General features: G+C 41.8%; 1 protein-coding gene across 4 annotated transcripts in view; it reads left to right on the forward strand.

Moving 5' to 3' along the window:
• tubgcp5 (tubulin gamma complex component 5) overlaps positions 1-22,284 on the forward strand; it is a 55,790-nt gene extending 33,506 nt beyond the window's left edge. For all 4 annotated transcript variants that reach the window (XM_031822265.1, XM_031822266.1, XM_031822267.1 and 1 more), the window contains exons 18-23: positions 8,653-8,773; positions 9,983-10,131; positions 12,100-12,225; positions 14,881-14,969; positions 21,160-21,260; positions 21,582-22,284. In XM_031822265.1, the coding sequence (XP_031678125.1) occupies positions 8,653-8,773; positions 9,983-10,131; positions 12,100-12,225; positions 14,881-14,969; positions 21,160-21,260; positions 21,582-21,628 (633 nt within the window). In that variant the 3' untranslated portion in view covers positions 21,629-22,284. The remainder of the gene's footprint in view (positions 1-8,652; positions 8,774-9,982; positions 10,132-12,099; positions 12,226-14,880; positions 14,970-21,159; positions 21,261-21,581) is intronic.
• Positions 22,285-24,420: the final 2,136 nt, after the last annotated feature.

Here is a 24,420-nt window from a genome sequence, read left to right on the forward strand (position 1 = left end):
TGTTGTTCTGATTAAAGAAGCAATAAAACTGGCCTTTAGACTAGTTGAGTATCTGGAGCATCAGCAAAATGGCCAAAAACAAATAACTTCCTTCTGAAACTCATCAGTCTATTCTTGTTCTGAGAAATGAAGCCTATTCCAATACTCTATTATAGAACAGATGGTGGTAAACTGTAGCATAGCCTCTATTATAGAACAGATGGTGGTAAACTGTAGCACAGCCTCTATTATAGAACAGATGGTGGTAAACTGTAGCATAGCCTCTATTATAGAACAGATGGTGGTAAACTGTAGCATAGCCTCTATTATAGAACAGATGGTGGTAAACTGTAGCACAGCCTCTATTATAGAACAGATGGTGGTAAACTGTAGCATAGCCTCTATTATAGAACAGATGGTGGTAAACTGTAGCATAGCCTCTATTATAGAACAGGTGGTGGTAAACTGTAGCATAGCCTCTATTATAGAACAGATGGTGGTAAACTGTAGCGTAGCCTCTATAATAGAACAGATGGTGGTAAACTGTAGCATAGCCTCTATTATAGAACAGATGGTGGTAAACTGTAGCATAGCCTCTATTATAGAACAGATGGTGGTAAACTGTAGCATAGCCTCTATTATAGAACAGATGGTGGTAAACTGTAGCATAGCCTCTATTATAGAACAGATGGTGGTAAACTGTAGCATAGCCTCTATTATAGAACAGATGGTGGTAAACTGTAGCATAGCCTCTATTATAGAACAGATGGTAGTAAACTGTAGCATAGCCTCTATTATAGAACAGATGGTGGTAAACTGTAGCATAGCCTCTATTATAGAACAGATGGTGGTAAACTGTAGCATAGCCTCTATTATAGAACAGGTGGTGGTAAACTGTAGCATAGCCTCTATTATAGAACAGATGGTGGTAAACTGTAGCATAGCCTCTATTATAGAACAGATGGTGGTAAACTGTAGCATAGCCTCTATTATAGAACAGATGGTGGTAAACTGTAGCATAGCCTCTATTATAGAACAGATGGTGGTAAACTGTAGCATAGCCTCTATTATAGAACAGATGGTGGTAAACTGTAGCATAGCCTCTATTATAGAACAGATGATGGTAAACTGTAGCATAGCCTCTATTATAGAACAGATGGTGGTAAACTGTAGCATAGCCTCTATTATAGAACAGATGGTGGTAAACTGTAGCATAGCCTCTATTATAGAACAGATGGTGGTAAACTGTAGCATAGCCTCTATTATAGAACAGATGGTGGTAAACTGTAGCATAGCCTCTATTATAGAACAGATGGTGGTAAACTGTAGCATAGCCTCTATTATAGAACAGATGGTGGTAAACTGTAGCATAGCCTCTATTATAGAACAGATGGTGGTAAACTGTAGCATAGCCTCTATTATAGAACAGATGGTGGTAAACTGTAGCATAGCCTCTATTATAGAACAGATGGTGGTAAACTGTAGCATAGCCTCTATTATAGAACAGATGGTGGTAAACTGTAGCATAGCCTCTATTATAGAACAGATGGTGGTAAACTGTAGCATAGCCTCTATTATAGAACAGATGGTGGTAAACTGTAGCATAGCCTCTATTATAGAACAGATGGTGGTAAACTGTAGCATAGCCTCTATTATAGAACAGATGGTGGTAAACTGTAGCATAGCCTCTATTATAGAACAGGTGGTGGTAAACTGTAGCATAGCCTCTATTATAGAACAGATGATGGTAAACTGTAGCATAGCCTCTATTATAGAACAGATGGTGGTAAACTGTAGCATAGCCTCTATTATAGAACAGGTGGTGGTAAACTGTAGCATAGCCTCTATTATAGAACAGGTGGTGGTAAACTGTAGCATAGCCTCTATTATAGAACAGATGATGGTAAACTGTAGCATAGCCTCTATTATAGAACAGATGGTGGTAAACTGTAGCATAGCCTCTATTATAGAACAGATGGTGGTAAACTGTAGCATAGCCTCTATTATAGAACAGGTGGTGGTAAACTGTAGCATAGCCTCTATTATAGAACAGGTGGTGGTAAACTGTAGCATAGCCTCTATTATAGAACAGATGGTGGTAAACTGTAGCATAGCCTCTATTATAGAACAGATGATGGTAAACTGTAGCATAGCCTCTATTATAGAACAGGTGGTGGTAAACTGTAGCATAGCCTCTATTATAGAACAGATGGTGGTAAACTGTAGCATAGCCTCTATTATAGAACAGATGGTGGTAAACTGTAGCATAGCCTCTATTATAGAACAGATGGTGGTAAACTGTAGCATAGCCTCTATTATAGAACAGATGGTGGTAAACTGTAGCATAGCCTCTATTATAGAACAGATGGTGGTAAACTGTAGCATAGCCTCTATTATAGAACAGATGGTGGTAAACTGTAGCATAGCCTCTATTATAGAACAGATGGTGGTAAACTGTAGCATAGCCTCTATTATAGAACAGATGGTGGTAAACTGTAGCATAGCCTCTATTATAGAACAGATGGTGGTAAACTGTAGCATAGCCTCTATTATAGAACAGATGGTGGTAAACTGTAGCATAGCCTCTATTATAGAACAGATGGTGGTCAACTGTAGCATAGCCTCTATTATAGAACAGATGGTGGTCAACTGTAGCATAGCCTCTATTATAGAACAGATGGTGGTCAACTGTAGCATAGCCTCTATTATAGAACAGATGGTGGTAAACTGTAGCATAGCCTCTATTATAGAACAGATGGTGGTAAACTGTAGCATAGCCTCTATTATAGAACAGATGGTGGTAAACTGTAGCATAGCCTCTATTATAGAACAGATGGTGGTAAACTGTAGCATAGCCTCTATTATAGAACAGATGGTGGTAAACTGTAGCATAGCCTCTATTATAGAACAGATGGTGGTAAACTGTAGCATAGCCTCTATTATAGAACAGATGGTGGTAAACTGTAGCATAGCCTCTATTATAGAACAGATGGTGGTAAACTGTAGCATAGCCTCTATTATAGAACAGATGGTGGTAAACTGTAGCATAGCCTCTATTATAGAACAGATGGTGGTAAACTGTAGCATAGCCTCTATTATAGAACAGATGGTGGTAAACTGTAGCATAGCCTCTATTATAGAACAGATGGTGGTAAACTGTAGCATAGCCTCTATTATAGAACAGATGGTGGTAAACTGTAGCATAGCCTCTATTATAGAACAGATGGTGGTAAACTGTAGCATAGCCTCTATTATAGAACAGATGGTGGTAAACTGTAGCATAGCCTCTATTATAGAACAGATGGTGGTAAACTGTAGCATAGCCTCTATTATAGAACAGATGGTGGTAAACTGTAGCATAGCCTCTATTATAGAACAGATGGTGGTAAACTGTAGCATAGCCTCTATTATAGAACAGATGGTGGTAAACTGTAGCATAGCCTCTATTATAGAACAGATGGTGGTAAACTGTAGCATAGCCTCTATTATAGAACAGATGGTGGTAAACTGTAGCATAGCCTCTATTATAGAACAGATGGTGGTAAACTGTAGCATAGCCTCTATTATAGAACAGATGGTGGTAAACTGTAGCATAGCCTCTATTATAGAACAGATGGTGGTAAACTGTAGCATAGCCTCTATTATAGAACAGATGGTGGTAAACTGTAGCATAGCCTCTATTATAGAACAGATGGTGGTAAACTGTAGCATAGCCTCTATTATAGAACAGATGGTGGTAAACTGTAGCATAGCCTCTTATAGAACAGATGGTGGTAAACTGTAGCATAGCCTCTATTATAGAACAGGTGGTGGTAAACTGTAGCATAGCCTCTATTATAGAACAGGTGGTGGTAAACTGTAACATAGCCTCTATTATAGAACAGGTGGTGGTAAACTGTAGCATAGCCTCTATTATAGAACAGGTGGTGGTAAACTGTAGCATAGCCTCTATTATAGAACAGGTGGTGGTAAACTGTAGCATAGCCTCTATTATAGAACAGGTGGTGGTAAACTGTAGCATAGCCTCTATTATAGAACAGGTGGTGGTAAACTGTAGCATAGCCTCTATTATAGAACAGGTGGTGGTAAACTGTAGCATAGCCTCTATTATAGAACAGGTGGTGGTAAACTGTAGCATAGCCTCTATTATAGAACAGGTGGTGGTAAACTGTAGCATAGCCTCTATTATAGAACAGGTGGTGGTAAACTGTAGCATAGCCTCTATTATAGAACAGGTGGTGGTAAACTGTAGCATAGCCTCTATTATAGAACAGGTGGTGGTAAACTGTAGCATAGCCTCTATTATAGAACAGGTGGTGGTAAACTGTAGCATAGCCTCTATTATAGAACAGGTGGTGGTAAACTGTAGCATAGCCTCTATTATAGAACAGGTGGTGGTAAACTGTAGCATAGCCTCTATTATAGAACAGATGGTGGTAAACTGTAGCATAGCCTCTATTATAGAACAGATGGTGGTAAACTGTAGCATAGCCTCTATTATAGAACAGATGGTGGTAAACTGTAGCATAGCCTCTATTATAGAACAGATGGTGGTAAACTGTAGCATAGCCTCTATTATAGAACAGATGGTGGTAAACTGTAGCATAGCCTCTATTATAGAACAGATGGTGGTAAACTGTAGCATAGCCTCTATTATAGAACAGATGGTGGTAAACTGTAGCATAGCCTCTATTATAGAACAGATGGTGGTAAACTGTAGCATAGCCTCTATTATAGAACAGATGGTGGTAAACTGTAGCATAGCCTCTATTATAGAACAGATGGTGGTAAACTGTAGCATAGCCTCTATTATAGAACAGATGGTGGTAAACTGTAGCATAGCCTCTATTATAGAACAGATGGTGGTAAACTGTAGCATAGCCTCTATTATAGAACAGATGGTGGTAAACTGTAGCATAGCCTCTATTATAGAACAGATGGTGGTAAACTGTAGCATAGCCTCTATTATAGAACAGATGGTGGTAAACTGTAGCATAGCCTCTATTATAGAACAGATGGTGGTAAACTGTAGCATAGCCTCTATTATAGAACAGATGGTGGTAAACTGTAGCATAGCCTCTATTATAGAACAGATGGTGGTAAACTGTAGCATAGCCTCTATTATAGAACAGATGGTGGTAAACTGTAGCATAGCCTCTATTATAGAACAGATGGTGGTAAACTGTAGCATAGCCTCTATTATAGAACAGATGGTGGTAAACTGTAGCATAGCCTCTATTATAGAACAGATGGTGGTAAACTGTAGCATAGCATAGATAGCCTCTATTATAGAACAGATGGTGGTAAACTGTAGCATAGCCTCTATTATAGAACAGATGGTGGTAAACTGTAGCATAGCCTCTATTATAGAACAGATGGTGGTAAACTGTAGCATAGCCTCTATTATAGAACAGATGGTGGTAAACTGTAGCATAGCCTCTTATAGAACAGATGGTGGTAAACTGTAGCATAGCCTCTATTATAGAACAGGTGGTGGTAAACTGTAGCATAGCCTCTATTATAGAACAGGTGGTGGTAAACTGTAACATAGCCTCTATTATAGAACAGGTGGTGGTAAACTGTAGCATAGCCTCTATTATAGAACAGGTGGTGGTAAACTGTAGCATAGCCTCTATTATAGAACAGGTGGTGGTAAACTGTAGCATAGCCTCTATTATAGAACAGGTGGTGGTAAACTGTAGCATAGCCTCTATTATAGAACAGGTGGGTGGTAAACTGTAGCATAGCCTCTATTATAGAACAGGTGGTGGTAAACTGTAGCATAGCCTCTATTATAGAACAGGTGGTGGTAAACTGTAGCATAGCCTCTATTATAGAACAGGTGGTGGTAAACTGTAGCATAGCCTCTATTATAGAACAGGTGGTGGTAAACTGTAGCATAGCCTCTATTATAGAACAGGTGGTGGTAAACTGTAGCATAGCCTCTATTATAGAACAGGTGGTGGTAAACTGTAGCATAGCCTCTATTATAGAACAGGTGGTGGTAAACTGTAGCATAGCCTCTATTATAGAACAGGTGGTGGTAAACTGTAGCATAGCCTCTATTATAGAACAGGTGGTGGTAAACTGTAGCATAGCCTCTATTATAGAACAGGTGGTGGTAAACTGTAGCATAGCCTCTATTATAGAACAGATGGTGGTAAACTGTAGCATAGCCTCTATTATAGAACAGATGGTGGTAAACTGTAGCATAGCCTCTATTATAGAACAGATGGTGGTAAACTGTAGCATAGCCTCTATTATAGAACAGATGGTGGTAAACTGTAGCATAGCCTCTATTATAGAACAGATGGTGGTAAACTGTAGCATAGCCTCTATTATAGAACAGATGGTGGTAAACTGTAGCATAGCCTCTATTATAGAACAGATGGTGGTAAACTGTAGCATAGCCTCTATTATAGAACAGATGGTGGTAAACTGTAGCATAGCCTCTATTATAGAACAGATGGTGGTAAACTGTAGCATAGCCTCTATTATAGAACAGATGGTGGTAAACTGTAGCATAGCCTCTATTATAGAACAGATGGTGGTAAACTGTAGCATAGCCTCTATTATAGAACAGATGGTGGTAAACTGTAGCATAGCCTCTATTATAGAACAGATGGTGGTAAACTGTAGCATAGCCTCTATTATAGAACAGATGGTGGTAAACTGTAGCATAGCCTCTATTATAGAACAGATGGTGGTAAACTGTAGCATAGCCTCTATTATAGAACAGATGGTGGTAAACTGTAGCATAGCCTCTATTATAGAACAGATGGTGGTAAACTGTAGCATAGCCTCTATTATAGAACAGATGGTGGTAAACTGTAGCATAGCCTCTATTATAGAACAGATGGTGGTAAACTGTAGCATAGCCTCTATTATAGAACAGATGGTGGTAAACTGTAGCATAGCCTCTATTATAGAACAGATGGTGGTAAACTGTAGCATAGCCTCTATTATAGAACAGATGGTGGTAAACTGTAGCATAGCCTCTATTATAGAACAGATGGTGGTAAACTGTAGCATAGCCTCTATTATAGAACAGATGGTGGTAAACTGTAGCATAGCCTCTATTATAGAACAGATGGTGGTAAACTGTAGCATAGCCTCTATTATAGAACAGATGGTGGTAAACTGTAGCATAGCCTCTATTATAGAACAGATGGTGGTAAACTGTAGCATAGCCTCTATTATAGAACAGGTGGTGGTAAACTGTAGCATAGCCTCTATTATAGAACAGGTGGTGGTAAACTGTAGCATAGCCTCTATTATAGAACAGGTGGTGGTAAACTGTAGCATAGCCTCTATTATAGAACAGGTGGTGGTAAACTGTAGCATAGCCTCTATTATAGAACAGGTGGTGGTAAACTGTAGCATAGCCTCTATTATAGAACAGGTGGTGGTAAACTGTAGCATAGCCTCTATTATAGAACAGGTGGTGGTAAACTGTAGCATAGCCTCTATTATAGAACAGGTGGTGGTAAACTGTAGCGTAGCCTCTATTATAGAACAGGTGGTGGTAAACTGTAGCGTAGCCTCTATTATAGAACAGGTGGTGGTAAACTGTAGCGTAGCCTCTATTATAGAACAGATGGTGGTAAACTGTAGCGTAGCCTCTATTATAGAACAGATGGTGGTAAACTGTAGCGTAGCCTCTATTATAGAACAGATGGTGGTAAACTGTAGCGTAGCCTCTATTATAGAACAGGTGGTGGTAAACTGTAGCGTAGCCTCTATTATAGAACAGGTGGTGGTAAACTGTAGCGTAGCCTCTATTATAGAACAGATGATGGTAAACTGTAGCGTAGCCTCTATTATAGAACAGATGATGGTAAACTGTAGCGTAGCCTCTATTATAGAACAGATGGTGGTAAACTGTAGCGTAGCCTCTATTATAGAACAGGTGGTGGTAAACTGTAGCGTAGCCTCTATTATAGAACAGATGGTGGTAAACTGTAGCGTAGCCTCTATTATAGAACAGGTGGTGGTAAACTGTAGCGTAGCCTCTATTATAGAACAGGTGGTGGTAAACTGTAGCGTAGCCTCTATTATAGAACAGATGGTGGTAAACTGTAGCATAGCCTCTATTATAGAACAGGTGGTGGTAAACTGTAGCATAGCCTCTATTATAGAACAGATGGTGGTAAACTGTAGCATAGCCTCTGTGTATTTTGCCTAGTAGCTCGCGCTGTGGAGTTTCGGCTACATGATAACGTAGCGTTATACAATGCTATTGTATTGGGTTCTGTTATGTAGAACACGATCATTGTGTGAACTTGCAGACTGATTCAGCTTTGATCTGACTTGATTAAATGGAGCACCATTCATTGGCCAGAGCAGCCTGTTCTCCACGAGTAAAGCAGAGATGGTGTACAGAAGCTTCTGGATCTTTAGTCTGGGGGGGAAAGGTCAGGGGTTAGATGAATCAGCAGCCACACTATACTCTTACTCTGCAGTAGATGAAATGTGACTAGTGTACCTCCCCAAACAGCACCCTATTCCCTATATAGTGCACTACTTATGGGCCCTGGTCCAAATCCCTATTTTCAAGTTAATTTGACCATTTGTAGGTATCAGAAAACACAGGAATATGGGACTTAGTGCACTAAACAGTTCAGAGTGCCATTTGGGATTGATTCTATGTTTCTCTTGTGGGTTGTCCTGAAGGTGCCCTGGCCTGTTGACATTGTGGTCAGCTCAGAGTGTCAGAGGATCTACAACCAGGTGTTCCTGCTGCTGCTGCAGATCAAATGGGCCAAATACAGTCTGGACACGCTGGCATTCAGTGGTAGGTCTAGTATTACGCTGTCTCTGTCATTCTGCCCCGCACCTCTCTCTCTTTTTCTCCCCTCTTCTCTCTCTCTCTCTCTCTCTCTCTCTCTCCCCTCTCTCTCTTTCTCTCTTTCTCGCTCTCTTTCTCTCTGTCCCCCCCTCTGTCTCTCTCCTTGTCTTTCTCTCACTTTGAATTTCAATTCTATAAACTTTATTGATAATGGACACAAGGAAACATATAACAACACATAATGATTTGGAATAGTGAATTGATGTCCGTTCAAGAACAGGACCCTTCTTGACTGGAATATCTCCTGTTTTAAGATGACCTTAGAAAAGTTTCCCTACCTGGGAATTGAAAATTACAAAACTGTACTGTTATGTTTTTTAAGCTAATTTCCCCCCTCAGATGGATCAATTCAAAACCAACATACAGTTCCTCCCTACTGGGAAGAGTTAATGCCATCAAGATGGTTTTCCTTCTCCAACAGATATCTATTCCAGAACGTTCCCCTTATCCCTGCTGGGAAGAGTTAATGCCATCAAGATGGTTTTCCTTCTCCAACAGATATCTATTCCAGAACGTTCCCCTTATCCCTGCTGGGAAGAGTTAATGCCATCAAGATGGTTTTCCTTCTCCAACAGATATCTATTCCAGAACGTTCCCCTTATCCCTGCTGGGAAGAGTTAATGCCATCAAGATGGTTTTCCTTCTCCAACAGATGTCTATTCCAGAACGTTCCTATATTTCTGAACAAGTCCTTTTCATAAGCAACTGGACTATTATTAGAAACCGTTAATTTGGACTAAAAAACACATGGTAAAAAACAGTATGTGAATTGGAGTGGGTCCAGGGTTTCTGGGATGCTGGTGTTGATGTGAACCATGACCAGTCTTTTAAAAGCATTTCATGGCTACAGATGTTAGTGCTACGGGGGGGCGATGGTCATTTAGACAGGTTAGCTTGGCGTTCTTCGGCACAGGCACTATAGTGGTCTGCCTGAAACATGTTGGTATTACAGACTGGGACAGGGAGAGGTTGAAAATGCCAGTGAAGACACTTGCCAGCTTGTCAGCGCATCCTGGTAATCCGCCTGATTCACAATCAAATATATTCCAAATGTATAAAGGTCAAATAAGAAGATTCTCTCAAAACATCAGGGATTTGTGAACGTCATGACCACACCACGGGTGTTAATTAATGTTGGATTGTTTCCTCCTCTAGATTTGACAGTAGCAGCTAAGCGGTTGGAAGGGACACCAGAGGAGGTGAAGGCTAAAGAGCCAATCAACCAGCAGATCCACAGGATGTTTCTGCTGAGGGTCAAACTGATGCACTTTGTCAACAGCCTCCACAACTACATTGTGACCAGGGTAAGAGGTTGTCTGAGACCGTGAACATGACTAGGGTAAGAAGTCTGAGACATAGTGGACATGACTAGAGTAAGTGGACATGTATTACTCCTAGTCAAGTTCAAAGGTCATCATTGGAAGAGATAGAAGTAGCCAGTACTAGACTAGTTGTAGTTCTAGTCTAGGTGTAGTGCCAGTCTAGGTGTAGTGCTAGGCTAGTTGTAGTTCTAGGCTAAGTGTAGTGCTAGGCAAGGCTAGTTGTAGTGCTAGGCTAGGTGTTGTAATGTAGGTCTAGCGCTAGTTGTAGTGCTAGGCTAGGTGTAGTGCTAGTTGTAGTTCTAGTCTAAGTGTAGTGCCAGGCTAGTTGTAGTACTAGGCTAAGTGTAGTGCTAGGCAAGGCTAGTTGTAGTGCTAGGCTAGGTGTTGTAGTGTAGGTCTAGTGCTAGTTGTAGTGCTAGGCTAGGTGTAGTGCTAGGCTAGGTGTAGTGCTGGTCTAGTTGTAGTGCTAGTCTAGTTGTAGTGCTAGTCTAGTTGTAGTGCTAGTCTAGTTGTAGTGCTAGTCTAGTTGTAGTGCTAGTCTAGTTGTAGTGCTAGTCTAGTTGTAGTGCTAGTCTAGTTGAAAGGCTAGGTGTAGTGCTAGTCTAGTGCTAGGCTAGTTGTAGTTCTAGGCTAGGTGTAGTGCTGTTGTAGTGTAACTCGAGTTGTAGCGCTAGTTGTAGTGCTAGTCGAGGTGTAGTGCTAGGCTAGTTGTAGTGCTGTTGTAGTGTAGCTCTAGTTGAAGTGCTAGTCTAGTTGTAGTGCTGGTCTAGTTGTAGTGCTGGTCTAGTTGTAGTGCTGGGCTAGGTGTAGTGCTAGGATAGTTGTAGTGCTAGGCTAGGTGTAGTGCTGTTGTAGTGTAGCTCTAGTTGAAGTGCTAGTCTAGTTGAAGTGCTAGTCTAGTTGAAGTGCTAGTCTAGTTGAAGTGCTAGTCTAGTTGAAGTGCTAGTCTAGTTGAAGTGCTAGTCTAGTTGTAGTGCTAGTGTAGTTGTAGTGCTAGGTGTAGTGCTAGGATAGTTGTAGTGCTAGGCTAGGTGTAGTGCTGTTGTAGTGTAGCTCTAGTTGAAGTGCTAGTCTAGGTCTAGTGCTAGTCTAGGTGTAGTGCTGTTGTAGTGTAGCTCTAGTTGAAGTGCTAGTCTAGTTGTAGTGCTAGTCTAGTTGAAAGGCTAGGTGTAGTGCTAGGCTAGGTGTAGTGTTGTTGTAGTGTAGCTCTAGTTGAAGTGCTAGTCTAGTTGTAGTGTAGCTCTTGTTGAAGTGCTAGTCTAGTTGAAGTGCTAGTCTAGTTGAAGTGCTAGGTGTAGTGCTAGGCTAGGTGTAGTGCTGTTGTAGTGTAGCTCTAGTTGAAGTGCTAGTCTAGTTGTAGTGTAGCTCTAGTTGAAGTGCTAGTCTAGTTGAAGTGCTAGTCTAGTTGTAGTGCTAGTCTAGTTGTAGTGCTAGTCTAGTTGAAAGGCTAGGTGTAGTGCTAGGCTAGGTGTAGTGCTGTTGTAGTGTAGCTCTAGTTGAAGTGCTAGTCTAGTTGTAGTGTAGCTCTAGTTGAAGTGCTAGTCTAGTTGAAGTGCTAGTCTAGTTGAAGTGCTAGTCTAGTTGAAGTGCTAGGTGTAGTGCTAGGCTAGGTGTAGTGCTGTTGTAGTGTAGCTCTAGTTGAAGTGCTAGTCTAGTTGAAGTGCTAGGTGTAGTGCTAGGCTAGGTGTAGTGCTAGGATAGTTGTAGTGCTAGGCTAGGTGTAGTGCTAGGCTAGGTGTAGTGCTCGGCTAGGTGTAGTGCTCGGCTAGGTGTAGTGCTAGGCTAGGTGTAGTGCTGTTGTAGTGTAGCTCTAGTTGTCGCGCTAGTTGTAGTTCAGAAGTTTCCCATCAGGCATCTGTATGGAGCTCTAATCATATTACATGTCTAGATAGATTTCTGGTCAATATCTAAACGTTCTATCTAAACTTGGCGATATCCCTGTCTTGTTAGATTCTTCACAGCACTGGTCTGGAGTTCCAGCACCAAGTCCAGGAGGCTAAAGACCTGGACCAGCTGATTAAGATCCACTACAGATACCTGTCCACTATCCACGACCGTTGTCTATTGCGAGAGAAGGTAAGATGGATACCTGTCTTATAGATACTGATCCACTATATACACTATATTACCCAACAGTATGTGGACACCTGCTCGTCAAACATCTCATTCTAATGCCTATGGATTGGTGCCCCTTTGCTGCTATAACAGCATCCTTCTGGAAAGGCTTTCCACTAGATGTTGGAACATTGCTGAGGGGACTTGCTTCCATTCAGCCACGAGCATTAGTGAGATCGGGCACCGATGTTGGACGATTAGGCCTGGCTCACAGTCAGCGTTCCAATTCATCCCAAAGGTTTTGATGGGGTTGAGGTCAGGGCTCTGTGCAGGCCAGTCAAGTTCTTTCACACCGATCTCGACAAACCATTTATGTACGGACCAGGCTTTGTGCACGGGGCCATTGTCATGCTGAAACAGGAAAGGTCCTTCCCCAAACTGTTGCCACAAAGTTGGAAGCACAGAATCATCTAGAATGTCATTGTATACTGTAGCGTTAAGATTTCCCTTCACTGGAACTAAGGGGCCTGAACCATGAAAAACAGACCCAGACCATTATTCCTCCTCCACCAAACTTTACAGTTGGCACCATGCATTGGGGCAGGTAGCGTTCTCCTGGCATCCGCCAAAACCAGATTTGTCCTTCGGACTGCCAGATGGTGAAGCGTGATTCATCACTCCAGAGAACGTGTTTCCACTGCTCCAGAGTCCAATGGCGGCGAGTTTTACACCACTCCAGCCGACGCTTGGCATTGCTCATGGTGATCTTAGGCTTGTGTGCGGCTGCTCGGCCACGAAAACCCATTTCATGAATCTCCAGACTAACAGTTATTGTGCTGACGTTGCTTCCAGTGGCAGTTTGGAACTCTGTAGTGAGTGTTGCAACTGAGGACAGACTACTCTTAAGTGCTGCAGCATTCGGCGGTGCCGTTCTGTGAGCTTGTGTGGCCTACCACTTTGCAGCTGAGCCGTTGATGCTCCTTTACATTTCCACTTCACAATAACTGCACTTACTGTTGACCTGGGCAGATCCAGCAGGGCAGAAATGTAATCGAAATGACTTGTTGGAAAGGTAGCATCCTATGAAGGTGCTACCCATGTTGAAGGTCACTGAGCTCTTATAGTGCACATGTCCAACATAGTGGAAAGCCATCCCACAAGAGTGGAGGCTGTTATAGCAGCAAAGGAGGGACCAACTCCATATTAAAGCCTTCCCAGAAGAGTGGAGGCTGTTATAGCAACAACGGAGGGATCAACTCCATATTAAAGCCTTCCCAGAAGAGTGGAGGCTGTTATAGCAGCAAAGGGGGGGGACCAACTCCATATTAAAGCCTTCCCAGAAGAGTGGAGGCTGTTATAGCAACAAAGGAGGGACCAACTCCATATTAAAGCCTTCCCAGAAGAGTGGAGGCTGTTACAGCAACAAAGGAAGGATCAACTCCATATTAAAGCCTTCCCAGAAGAGTGGAGGCTGTTACAGCAACAAAGGAGGGATCAACTCCATATTAATGCCCATAATATTGGAATGAGATGTTTGACAATACCTGTCCACTCGATAGCTGTACTACTAGATACTGGTCTACCTTTGCTACAGATACCTGTCCACTCAATAGCTGTACTACTAGATACTGGTCTACCTTTGCTACAGATACCTGTCCACTCAATAGCTGTACTACTAGATACTGGTCTACCTTTGCTACAGATACCTGTCCACTCGATAGCTGTACTACTAGATACTGGTCTACCTTTGCTACAGATACCTGTCCACTCAATAGCTGTACTACTAGATACTGGTCTACCTTTGCTACAGATACCTGTCCACTCGATAGCTGTACTACTAGATACTGGTCTAACTTTGCTACAGATACCTGTCCACTCGATAGCTGTACTACTAGATACTGGTCTACCTTTGCTACAGATACCTGTCCGCTAGATGTATACCTGTCTGCTAGATGTATACCTGTCCGCTAGATGTATACCTGTCCGCTAGATGTATACCTGTCCGCTAGATGTATACCTGTCCGCTAGATGTACACCTGTCTGCTAGATGTATACCTGTCTGCTAGATGTATACCTGTCTGCTAGATGTATACCTGTCCTGCTAGATGTATACCTGTCCTGCTAGATGTATACCTGTCCTGCTAGATGTATACCTGTCCTGCTAGATGTATACCTGTCTGCTAGATGTATACCTGTCTGCTAGATGTATACCTGTCCTGCTAGATGTATACCTGTCCTGCTAGATGTATACCTGTCTGCTAGATGTATACCTGTCTGCTAGATGTATACCTGTCCTGCTAGATGTATACCTGTCTGCTAGATGTATACCTGTCTGCTAGATGTATACCTGTCTGCTAGATGTATACCTGTCCTGCTAGATGTATACCTGTCCTGCTAGATGTATACCTGTCCTGCTAGATGTATACCTGTCCTGCTAGATGTATACCTGTCCTGCTAGATGTATACCTGTCGTCCAGAGGTATAGCTGTCCCCCATGAGTAAGTGAAGCTGTCCCAGTCTCCCCATGGAGAAATGTTCCATCTCATGAGGGAAGGTGATGCAGTCCTGCTAGAGAAAACACAGAACCCCTGCAGAGATCAACACTGGAGCATTCAGAACGCATCACATTATTTAATGTTAGTTTTCATAATGTAACTGGGGATGTTTCGTCTCCAGGTGAGCTTTGTGAAGGAGGCGATCATGAAGGTTCTCAATCTGGTCCTCATCTTCTCAGACCGCTGGCAGGTTGGCTTTGGAGCGTGGAAGTGAGTGGTGTCATTTATTAGAGAAATCATCCATGATTAAAATCAATCTCATGTGTTTCTGTTAAGTAGAGTGTATATCTGTCTCGAAGGACCACTGATGGTCTTTGCTTTTCATTTTACAATGAATGTTATTCTGCTAATTAGTGTAAGAATCATCGCTGTACTCACCTTATGATGCCTGGAAACAACGGCGAGTCCAATTTTTTGCGATTGTTTTCCTCCTTCCAGCGATTTGAACATAGCTGGTGTTGCCGTTAAATTAAACTAAATATTAAACTATAAAATAACCTAAACAGAAATGTTAAGATATGGTTATCCTCTGGTCAGGGTATTTGTTTCCTTAAATGTAAATTGCATTTGTAAAAACTATTAGATAATCTTCACAGATTTTAAGATATCGTTATCCTCTCGTGAGGAAAATTATTTAAAAAATGTAAATGTTTGTTTTCATGTAGTTTACTCACTCGGTTGGAATATTACACTGAACAAAACTATAAAAGCAACAAAAATGTCTTAAGATTTTACTGAGTTCCAGTTCATATCAGGAAATCAATCAATTGAAATGAATGAATTAGGCCCTAATCTATGGATTTCACATGACTGGGAATACAGATATACATCTGTTGGTCACAGATACCTTTAAAATAAAAAGACGTGGATCAGAAAACCAGTCAGTGTCTGGTGTGACCAACATTTGCCTCATTGAGCGATCAGGTTGTTGATTGTCGACTGTGGAATGTTGTTCCTCTCAATGGCTGTGTGATCAAATTGTATTTGTCACATGCGCCGAATACAACCGGTGTAGACCTTACAGTGAAACGCTTACTTACAAGCCCTTAACCAACAATACAGTTTTGAGAAAATACCTTACATTTTTTTATTTTATAATGAGATAGGAATAACAAATGATTAAAGAGCCGCAGTAAATAACAATAGCGGGGCTATATACAGAAGGTACAGAGTCAATGTGGAGGCTATATACAGAAGGTACCGGTACAGAGTCAATGTGGAGGCTATATACAGAAGGTACAGAGTCAATGTGGAGGCTATATACAGAAGGTACCGGTACAGAGTCAATGTGGAGGCTATATACAGGGTGTTACGGTACAGAGTCAATGTGGAGGCTATATACAGAAGGTACCGGTACAGAGTCAATGTGGAGGCTATATACAGGGTGTTACGGTACAGAGTCAATGTGGAGACTATATACAGGGGGTACAGAGTCAATGTGGAGACTATATACAGGGGGTACCCAGTACAGAGTCAATGTGGAGGCTATGTACAGGGGGTACCGGTACAATTTGGAGGCTATATACAGGGGGTACCGGTACAATTTGGAGGCTATATACAGGGGGTACCGGTACAGAGTCAATGTGGAGGCTCTATACAGGGGGTACAGTTACAGAGTCAATGTGGAGGCTATATACAGGGGGTACCGGTACAGAGTCAATGTGGAGGCTATATACAGGGTGTTACGGTACAGAGTCAATGTGGAGGCTATATACAGAAGGTACCGGTACAGTCTAGGTCTAGTCTAGACCTAGTCTAGTCTAGGTCTAGGTAATATTTTCATGTAGGTTGAGTTAAGTGATTGCATAGATAATAACAGAGTATCAGCAGCTTAGAAGAGGAGTCTGGGTAGCCGATTAGCTGTTCAGGAGTCTGGGTAGCCGATTAGCTGTTCAGGAGTCTGGGTAGCCGATTAGCTGTTCAGGAGTCTTATGGCTTGGGGGCAGAAGCTGTTAAGAATCCTCTTGGACCTAGACTACGCACTACCCTCTGAAGTGCCTTGCTGTCGGAGGCCAAGCAGTTGCCATACCAGGCAGTGATGCAACACGTCATGATGCTCTCGATGGTGCAGCTGTAAAACCTTTTGAGGATCTGAGGACCCAAATCTTTTCACCAGATATGGGTGACATGTCTGGTGAGTCTGCAGGCCAAGGAAGAATTGGGAAACGTTCAGCTTCCAGGAATTGTGTACAGATCCTTGCGACATGGAGCTGTGCATTATCATGCTGAAACATGAGGTGATGGAGGCGGATGAATGGTACGACAATGGGCCTCAGGATCTCATCACGGAATCCTACTACGCCGGCTCTGACACTCGCCGGATGTGGCAGGGCTTGAAAACTATAATGGTCTACTAAGGGAAACCCAGCCGCTGACTTTCCAGTGACGCAACCAGACGAACTGAATGTATTTTATGCTTGCTTCGAGGCAAGCAACGCTGAAGCATGCATGAGAGCACCAGCTGTTCTGGACGACTGTCTGATCACGCTCTCCATAGCCGTTGTGAGCAAGACCTTTAAGGGCTTGTAAAGTAAGTGTTTTATGGTAAGGTGAAATGAGCGAATTGCAAAAATCAAGCTGGAGACTCATATCTCCCTCTAACTTTAAGCATCAGCTGTCAGAGCAGCTTACGGATCACTGCACCTGTACACATCTGTAAATAGCCCATCCAACTATCTCATCCCCTTGTTATTTATTTTTACTTTTTTGCACCCCAGTATCTCTACTTGCACATCATCATCTTGACATCTATCACTCCATTGTTAATCTGCTAAATTGATTACTTGGCCACTATGGCCCTATTTATTACCTTACCTCCCTAATCTTACTACATTTCCCCTACACACTGTACATAGATCGTTCTATGGTATTATTGACTGTTTCCCCTACACACTGTACATAGATTGTTCTATTGTATTATTGACTGTTTCCCCTACACACTGTACATAGATCGTTCTATTGTATTATTGACTGTTTCCCCTACACACTGTACATAGATCGTTCTATTGTATTATTGACTGTTTCCCCTACACACTGTACATAGATCGTTCTATTGTATTATTGACTGTTTCCCCTACACACTGTACATAGATTGTTCTATTGTATTATTGACTGTTTCCCCTACACACTGTACATAGATTGTTCTATTGTATTATTGACTGTTTCCCCTACACACTGTACATAGATCGTTCTATTGTATTATTGACTGTTTCCCCTACACACTGTACATAGATTGTTCTATTGTATTATTGACTGTTTCCCCTACACACTGTACATAGATCGTTCTATTGTATTATTGACTGTTTCCCCTACACACTGTACATAGATTGTTCTATTGTATTATTGACTGTTTCCCCTACACACTGTACATAGATCGTTCTATTGTATTATTGACTGTTTCCCCTACACACTGTACATAGATCGTTCTATTGTATTATTGGTCTGTTTCCCCTACACACTGTACATAGATCGTTCTATTGTATTATTGACTGTTTCCCCTACACACTGTACATAGATTGTTCTATTGTATTATTGACTGTTTCCCCTACACACTGTACATAGATCGTTCTATTGTATTATTGACTGTTTCCCCTACACACTGTACATAGATCGTTCTATTGTGTTATTGACTGTTTCCCCTACACACTGTACATAGATCGTTCTATTATATTATTGACTGTTTCCCCTACACACTGTACATAGATCGTTCTATTGTATTATTGACTGTTTCCCCTACACACTGTACATAGATCGTTCTATTGTATTATTGACTGTTTCCCCTACACACTGTACATAGATCGTTCTATTGTATTATTGACTGTTTCCCCTACACACTGTACATAGATCGTTCTATTGTATTATTGACTGTTTCCACACTGTACATAGATCGTTCTATTGTATTATTGACTGTTTCCCCTACACACTGTACATAGATCGTTCTATTGTATTATTGACTGTTTCCCCTACACACTGTACATAGATTGTTCTATTGTATTATTGACTGTTTCCCCTACACACTGTACATAGATCGTTCTATTGTATTATTGACTGTTTCCCCTACACACTGTACATAGATCGTTCTATTGTATTATTGACTGTTTCCCCTACACACTGTACATAGATCGTTCTATTGTATTATTGACTGTTTCCACACTGTACATAGATCGTTCTATTGTATTATTGACTGTTTCCCCTACACACTGTACATAGATCGTTCTATTGTATTATTGACTGTTTCCCCTACACACTGTACATAGATTGTTCTATTGTATTATTGACTGTTTCCCCTACACACTGTACATAGATCGTTCTATTGTATTATTGACTGTTTCCCCTACACACTGTACATAGATCGTTCTATTGTATTATTGACTGTTTCCCCTACACACTGTACATAGATCGTTCTATTGTATTATTGACTGTTTCCCCTACACACTGTACATAGATTGTTCTATTGTATTATTGACTGTTTCCACACTGTACATAGATCGTTCTATTGTATTATTGACTGTTTCCCCTACACACTGTACATAGATTGTTCTATTGTATTATTGACTGTTTCCCCTACACACTGTACATAGATCGTTCTATTGTATTATTGACTGTTTCCCCTACACACTGTACATAGATCGTTCTATTATATTATTGACTGTTTCCCCTACACACTGTACATAGATCGTTCTATTGTATTATTGACTGTTTCCCCTACACACTGTACATAGATCGTTCTATTGTATTATTGACTGTTTCCCCTACACACTGTACATAGATCGTTCTATTGTATTATTGACTGTTTCCCCTACACACTGTACATAGATTGTTCTATTGTATTATTGACTGTTTCCACACTGTACATAGATCGTTCTATTGTATTATTGACTGTTTTCCCTACACACTGTACATAGATTGTTCTATTGTATTATTGACTGTTTCCCCTACACACTGTACATAGATCGTTCTATTGTATTATTGACTGTTTCCCCTACACACTGTACATAGATCGTTCTATTATATTATTGACTGTTTCCCCTACACACTGTACATAGATCGTTCTATTATATTATTGACTGTTTCCCCTACACACTGTACATAGATCGTTCTATTATATTATTGACTGTTTCCCCTACACACTGTACATAGATCGTTCTATTATATTATTGACTGTTTCCCCTACACACTGTACATAGATCGTTCTATTATATTATTGACTGTTTCCCCTACACACTGTACATAGATCGTTCTATTATATTATTGACTGTTTCCCCTACACACTGTACATAGATCGTTCTATTGTATTATTGACTGTTTCCCCTACACACTGTACATAGATCGTTCTATTGTATTACTGACTGTTTCCCCTACACACTGTACATAGATCGTTCTATTGTATTATTGACTGTTTCCCCTACACACTGTACATAGATCGTTCTATTGTATTATTGACTGTTTCCCCTACACACTGTACATAGATCGTTCTATTGTATTATTGACTGTTTCCCCTACACACTGTACATAGATTGTTCTATTGTATTATTGACTGTATGTTTGTTTATTTTATGTGTATCTCACTGCTTTGCTTTATCTTGGCCAGGTCGCAGTTGTAAATGAGAACTTGTTCTCAACTAGCCTACCTGGTTAAATAGAGGTGTTCTCAACTAGCCTACCTGGTTAAATAGAGGTGTTCTCAACTAGCCTACCTGGTTAAATAAAGGTGTTCTCAACTAGCCTACCTGGTTAAATAAAGGTGTTCTCAACTAGCCACCTGGTTAAATAAAGGTGTTCTCAACTAGCCTACCTGGTTAAATAGAGGTGTTCTCAACTAGCCTACCTGGTTAAATAAAGGTGTTCTCTACCAGCCTACCTGGTTAAATAAAGGTGTTCTCAACTAGCCTACCTGGTTAAATAAAGGTGTTCTCAACTAGCCTACCTGGTTAAATAAAGGTGTTCTCTACCAGCCTACCTGGTTAAATAAAGCTGTTCTCAACTAGCCTACCTGGTTAAATAAAGGTGTTCTCAACTAGCCACCTGGTTAAATAAAGGTGTTCTCAACTAGCCTACCTGGTTAAATAAAGGTGTTCTCAACTAGCCTACCTGGTTAAATAAAGGTGTTCTCAACTAGCCTACCTGGTTAAATAGAGGTGTTCTCAACTAGCCTACCTGGTTAAATAAAGGTGTTCTCTACCAGCCTACCTGGTTAAATAAAGCTGTTCTCAACTAGCCTACCTGGTTAAATAAAGGTGTTCTCAACTAGCCACCTGGTTAAATAAAGGTGTTCTCAACTAGCCTACCTGGTTAAATAAAGGTGAAATAAAATAAAGCTACCTTTTGTGTTTTGCCGCATGTGACAAATCAAATTTGATTTGAATTAACATTGAAAATTGTGTTCCTCTGTCGTTTCCAGGATCGAATCCATTGATAAGATGGAATCTGATTTCAAGAACTGTCACATGTTCCTCGTGACTATACTAAACAAAGCTGTCTGCCGCGGGTCATTTCCACACTGTAAGTTACACACTGATCTGTTAAATTAAGATTTTTGTGTGAGGGGTGTCTGCTGTGAGGGGTGTCTGCTGTGAGGGGTGTCTGCTGTGAGGGGTGTCTGCTGTGAGGGGTGTCTGCTGTGAGGGGTGTCTGCTGTGAGGGGCGTCTGCTGTGAGGGGCGTCTGCTGTGAGGGGCGTCTGCTGTGAGGGGCGTCTGCTGTGAGGGGCGTCTGCTGTGAGGGGCGTCTGCTGTGAGGGGCGTCTGCTGTGAGGGGCGTCTGCTGTGAGGGGCGTCTGCTGTGAGGGGTGTCCTGACGGTCTTTTCTCTCTTCTCTCTAATAGTGGAGTCCCTTGCCCTGTCTCTGATGGCTGGCTTTGAACAGTGCTGAGAGAAGAACATCTCTTTCTGCTCGCCCACCAGACCCTTCGACCACCAGACCCCCCCCCCCCCCCCAAAAAAAAACACTGGCTGTGTCCCAAATGGCATCCCTTTCCCATCAAAGTGCACTAGTTTTGGCCCTATAGGGAATAGAGTGGCATTTGGGATGCATACACTTTAGTTGTGACTGTTGTTGTTCTGACTTCATAGCACACAAGACTGGTGAATAATGATGTCACACTCTCTCCCCGTTGCTAGTGGAGAAACAGAGTGTGTGTGAAGGGTCTATCCCTTCTCCTAAATCATGGATGCTCCTCCTCAATACCCTCAAGACAATCCAGAGTCTCAGAAGTATTACAGATGTGTGACTGCTTGTAAATATTGTTGATTTTGAAGCTGTTTTATGGTGTTGTCATCCATATGTAGGCTTCCTGCACAATCCTGCTGTTTAGTGTTTTACAACTATGGATTTACATTTGTTTGGCTTTTATTGGATTTAGATTTCTGGTGAGATAATTTTTGAATTGTTTTGCATTTGTGTATTTGTTAATTGAACTGTCAATCCAGAATATCATAATAATGCATGTTTAAATCTCTCTCGTATTTCCCTGGTGTTAGTTTAGTTCATTGAAATGTACGGATAATAAACATTAACTAAATATTCAATCAAACCTGGTCACATTATTACACAATATCATGTTACCGTGGAAACTATTCAGTCACGTTCACTGTTTATGTGTTACGTTACAGCCTTATTCTAAAAGGGATTGCATCATTTGTTTTCCTCATCAATCTACAAGCAATACCCCATAATGACAAAACAATAATAGGTCTATAAATGTTAGCAAATCTTTAAATAAAAAGCCGATACCTTATTTACATAAATATTCCGACCCTTTGCTATGAGACTCGAAATGGAGCTCGGGTGCATCCTGTTTCCATTGATCATCCTTGAGATGTTTCTACAACTTGATTGGAGCCCACCTGTGGTAAATTCAATTGATTGGACATGATTTGGAAAGGCTCACACACGTCTATATTAAAGGTCCTACAGTTGACAATGCATGTCAGAACAAAAACCAAGCCATCAGGTCAAAGGAATTGTCCATAGAGCTCCGAGACAGGATTGTGTCGAGGCACAGATCTGGGGAAGGGTACTAAAACATTTCTGCAGCATTGAAGGTCCCCAAGAACACAGTGGTCTCCATCATTCTTAAATGGAGGAAGTTTTGGAACCACCAAGACTCTTCCTAGCGCTGTCCGCCCGGCCAAACTGAGCAATTGGGGGAGAAGGGCCTTGGTCAGGGAGGTGACCAAGAACCCGTGGGTCACTCTGACCGAGCTCCAGAGTTCCTCTGTGGAGATGGGAGAACCTTCCAGAAGGACAACCATCTCTGCAGCACTCCACCAATCAGGTCTTTATTTTAGAGTGGCCAGACAGAAGCCACTCCACAGTAAAAGGCACATGAGAAGCCGACTTGGAGTTTGCCAAAAGGCACCTAAAGAAAGACCATGAGGAACAAGATTCTCTGGTCTGATGAAACCAAGATTGAACTCTTTGGCCTGAATGCCAAGCGTCACGTCTGGAGCGCTGCTCATCACCTGACCAATAACATCCCTATGGTGAAGCATGTTGGTGGCAGCATCATGCTGTGGGGATGTTTTTCAGCAGCAGGGACTTACGTAACATTGCAAAAATCTGAAACTTTCTGTCCCAAAATGATGCAGAAAAATTAATCCATGCTTTTGTCACTTCTAGGTTAGACTACTGCAATGCTCTACTTTCCGGCTACCCGGATAAAGCACTAAATAAACTTCAGTTAGTGCTAAATACGGCTGCAAGAATCCTGACTAGAACTCCAAAATTTGATCATAATACTCCAGTGCTAGCCTCTCTACACTGGCTTCCTGTCAAAGCAAGGGCTGATTTCAAGGTTTTACTGCTAACCTACAAAGAATTACATGGGCTTGCTCCTACCTATCTCTCTGATTTGGTCCTGCCGTACATACCTACACGTACGCTACGGTCACAAGACGCAGGCCTCCTAATTGTCCCTAGAATTTCTAAGCAAACAGCTGGAGGCAGGGCTTTCTCCTATATAGCTCCATTTTTATGGAACGGTCTGCCTACCCATGTCAGAGACGCAAACTCGGTCTCAACCTTTAAATCTTTACTGAAGACTCACCTCTTCAGTGGGTCATATGATTGAGTGTAGTCTGGCCCAGGAGTAGGAAGGTGAACGGAAAGGCTCTGGAGCAACGAACCGCCCTTGCTGTCTCTGCCTGGCCGGTTCCCCTCTTTCCACTGGGATTCTCTGCCTCTAACCCTATTACAGGGGCTGAGTCACTGGCTTACTGGGGCTCTCTCATACCGTCCCTGGGAGGGGTGCGTCACCTGAGTGGGTTGAGTCACTGATGTGATCATCCTGTCTGGGTTGGCGCCCCCCCCTTGGGTTGTGCCGTGGCGGAGATCTTTGTGGGCTATATCTGTAGTACTTCTCCTGTCCTATTCGGTGTCCTGTGTGAATTTAAGTGTGCTCTCTCTAAACCTCTCTTTCTTTCTCTCTCTCGGAGGACCTGAGCCATAGGACCATGCCATAGGACCATGCCCCAGGACTACCTGACATGATGACTCCTTGCTGTCCCCAGTCCACCTGGCCGTGCTGCTGCTCCAGTTTCAACTGTTCTGCCTTATTATTATTGCACCATGCTGGTCATTTATGAACATTTGAACATCTTGGCCATGTTCTGTTATAATCTCCACCCGGCACAGCCAGAAGAGGACTGGCCACCCCACATATG

Source organism: Oncorhynchus kisutch, linkage group LG4 (assembly GCF_002021735.2).
Source record: "Oncorhynchus kisutch isolate 150728-3 linkage group LG4, Okis_V2, whole genome shotgun sequence".
Taxonomy (NCBI): Eukaryota; Metazoa; Chordata; class Actinopteri; order Salmoniformes; family Salmonidae; genus Oncorhynchus; species Oncorhynchus kisutch.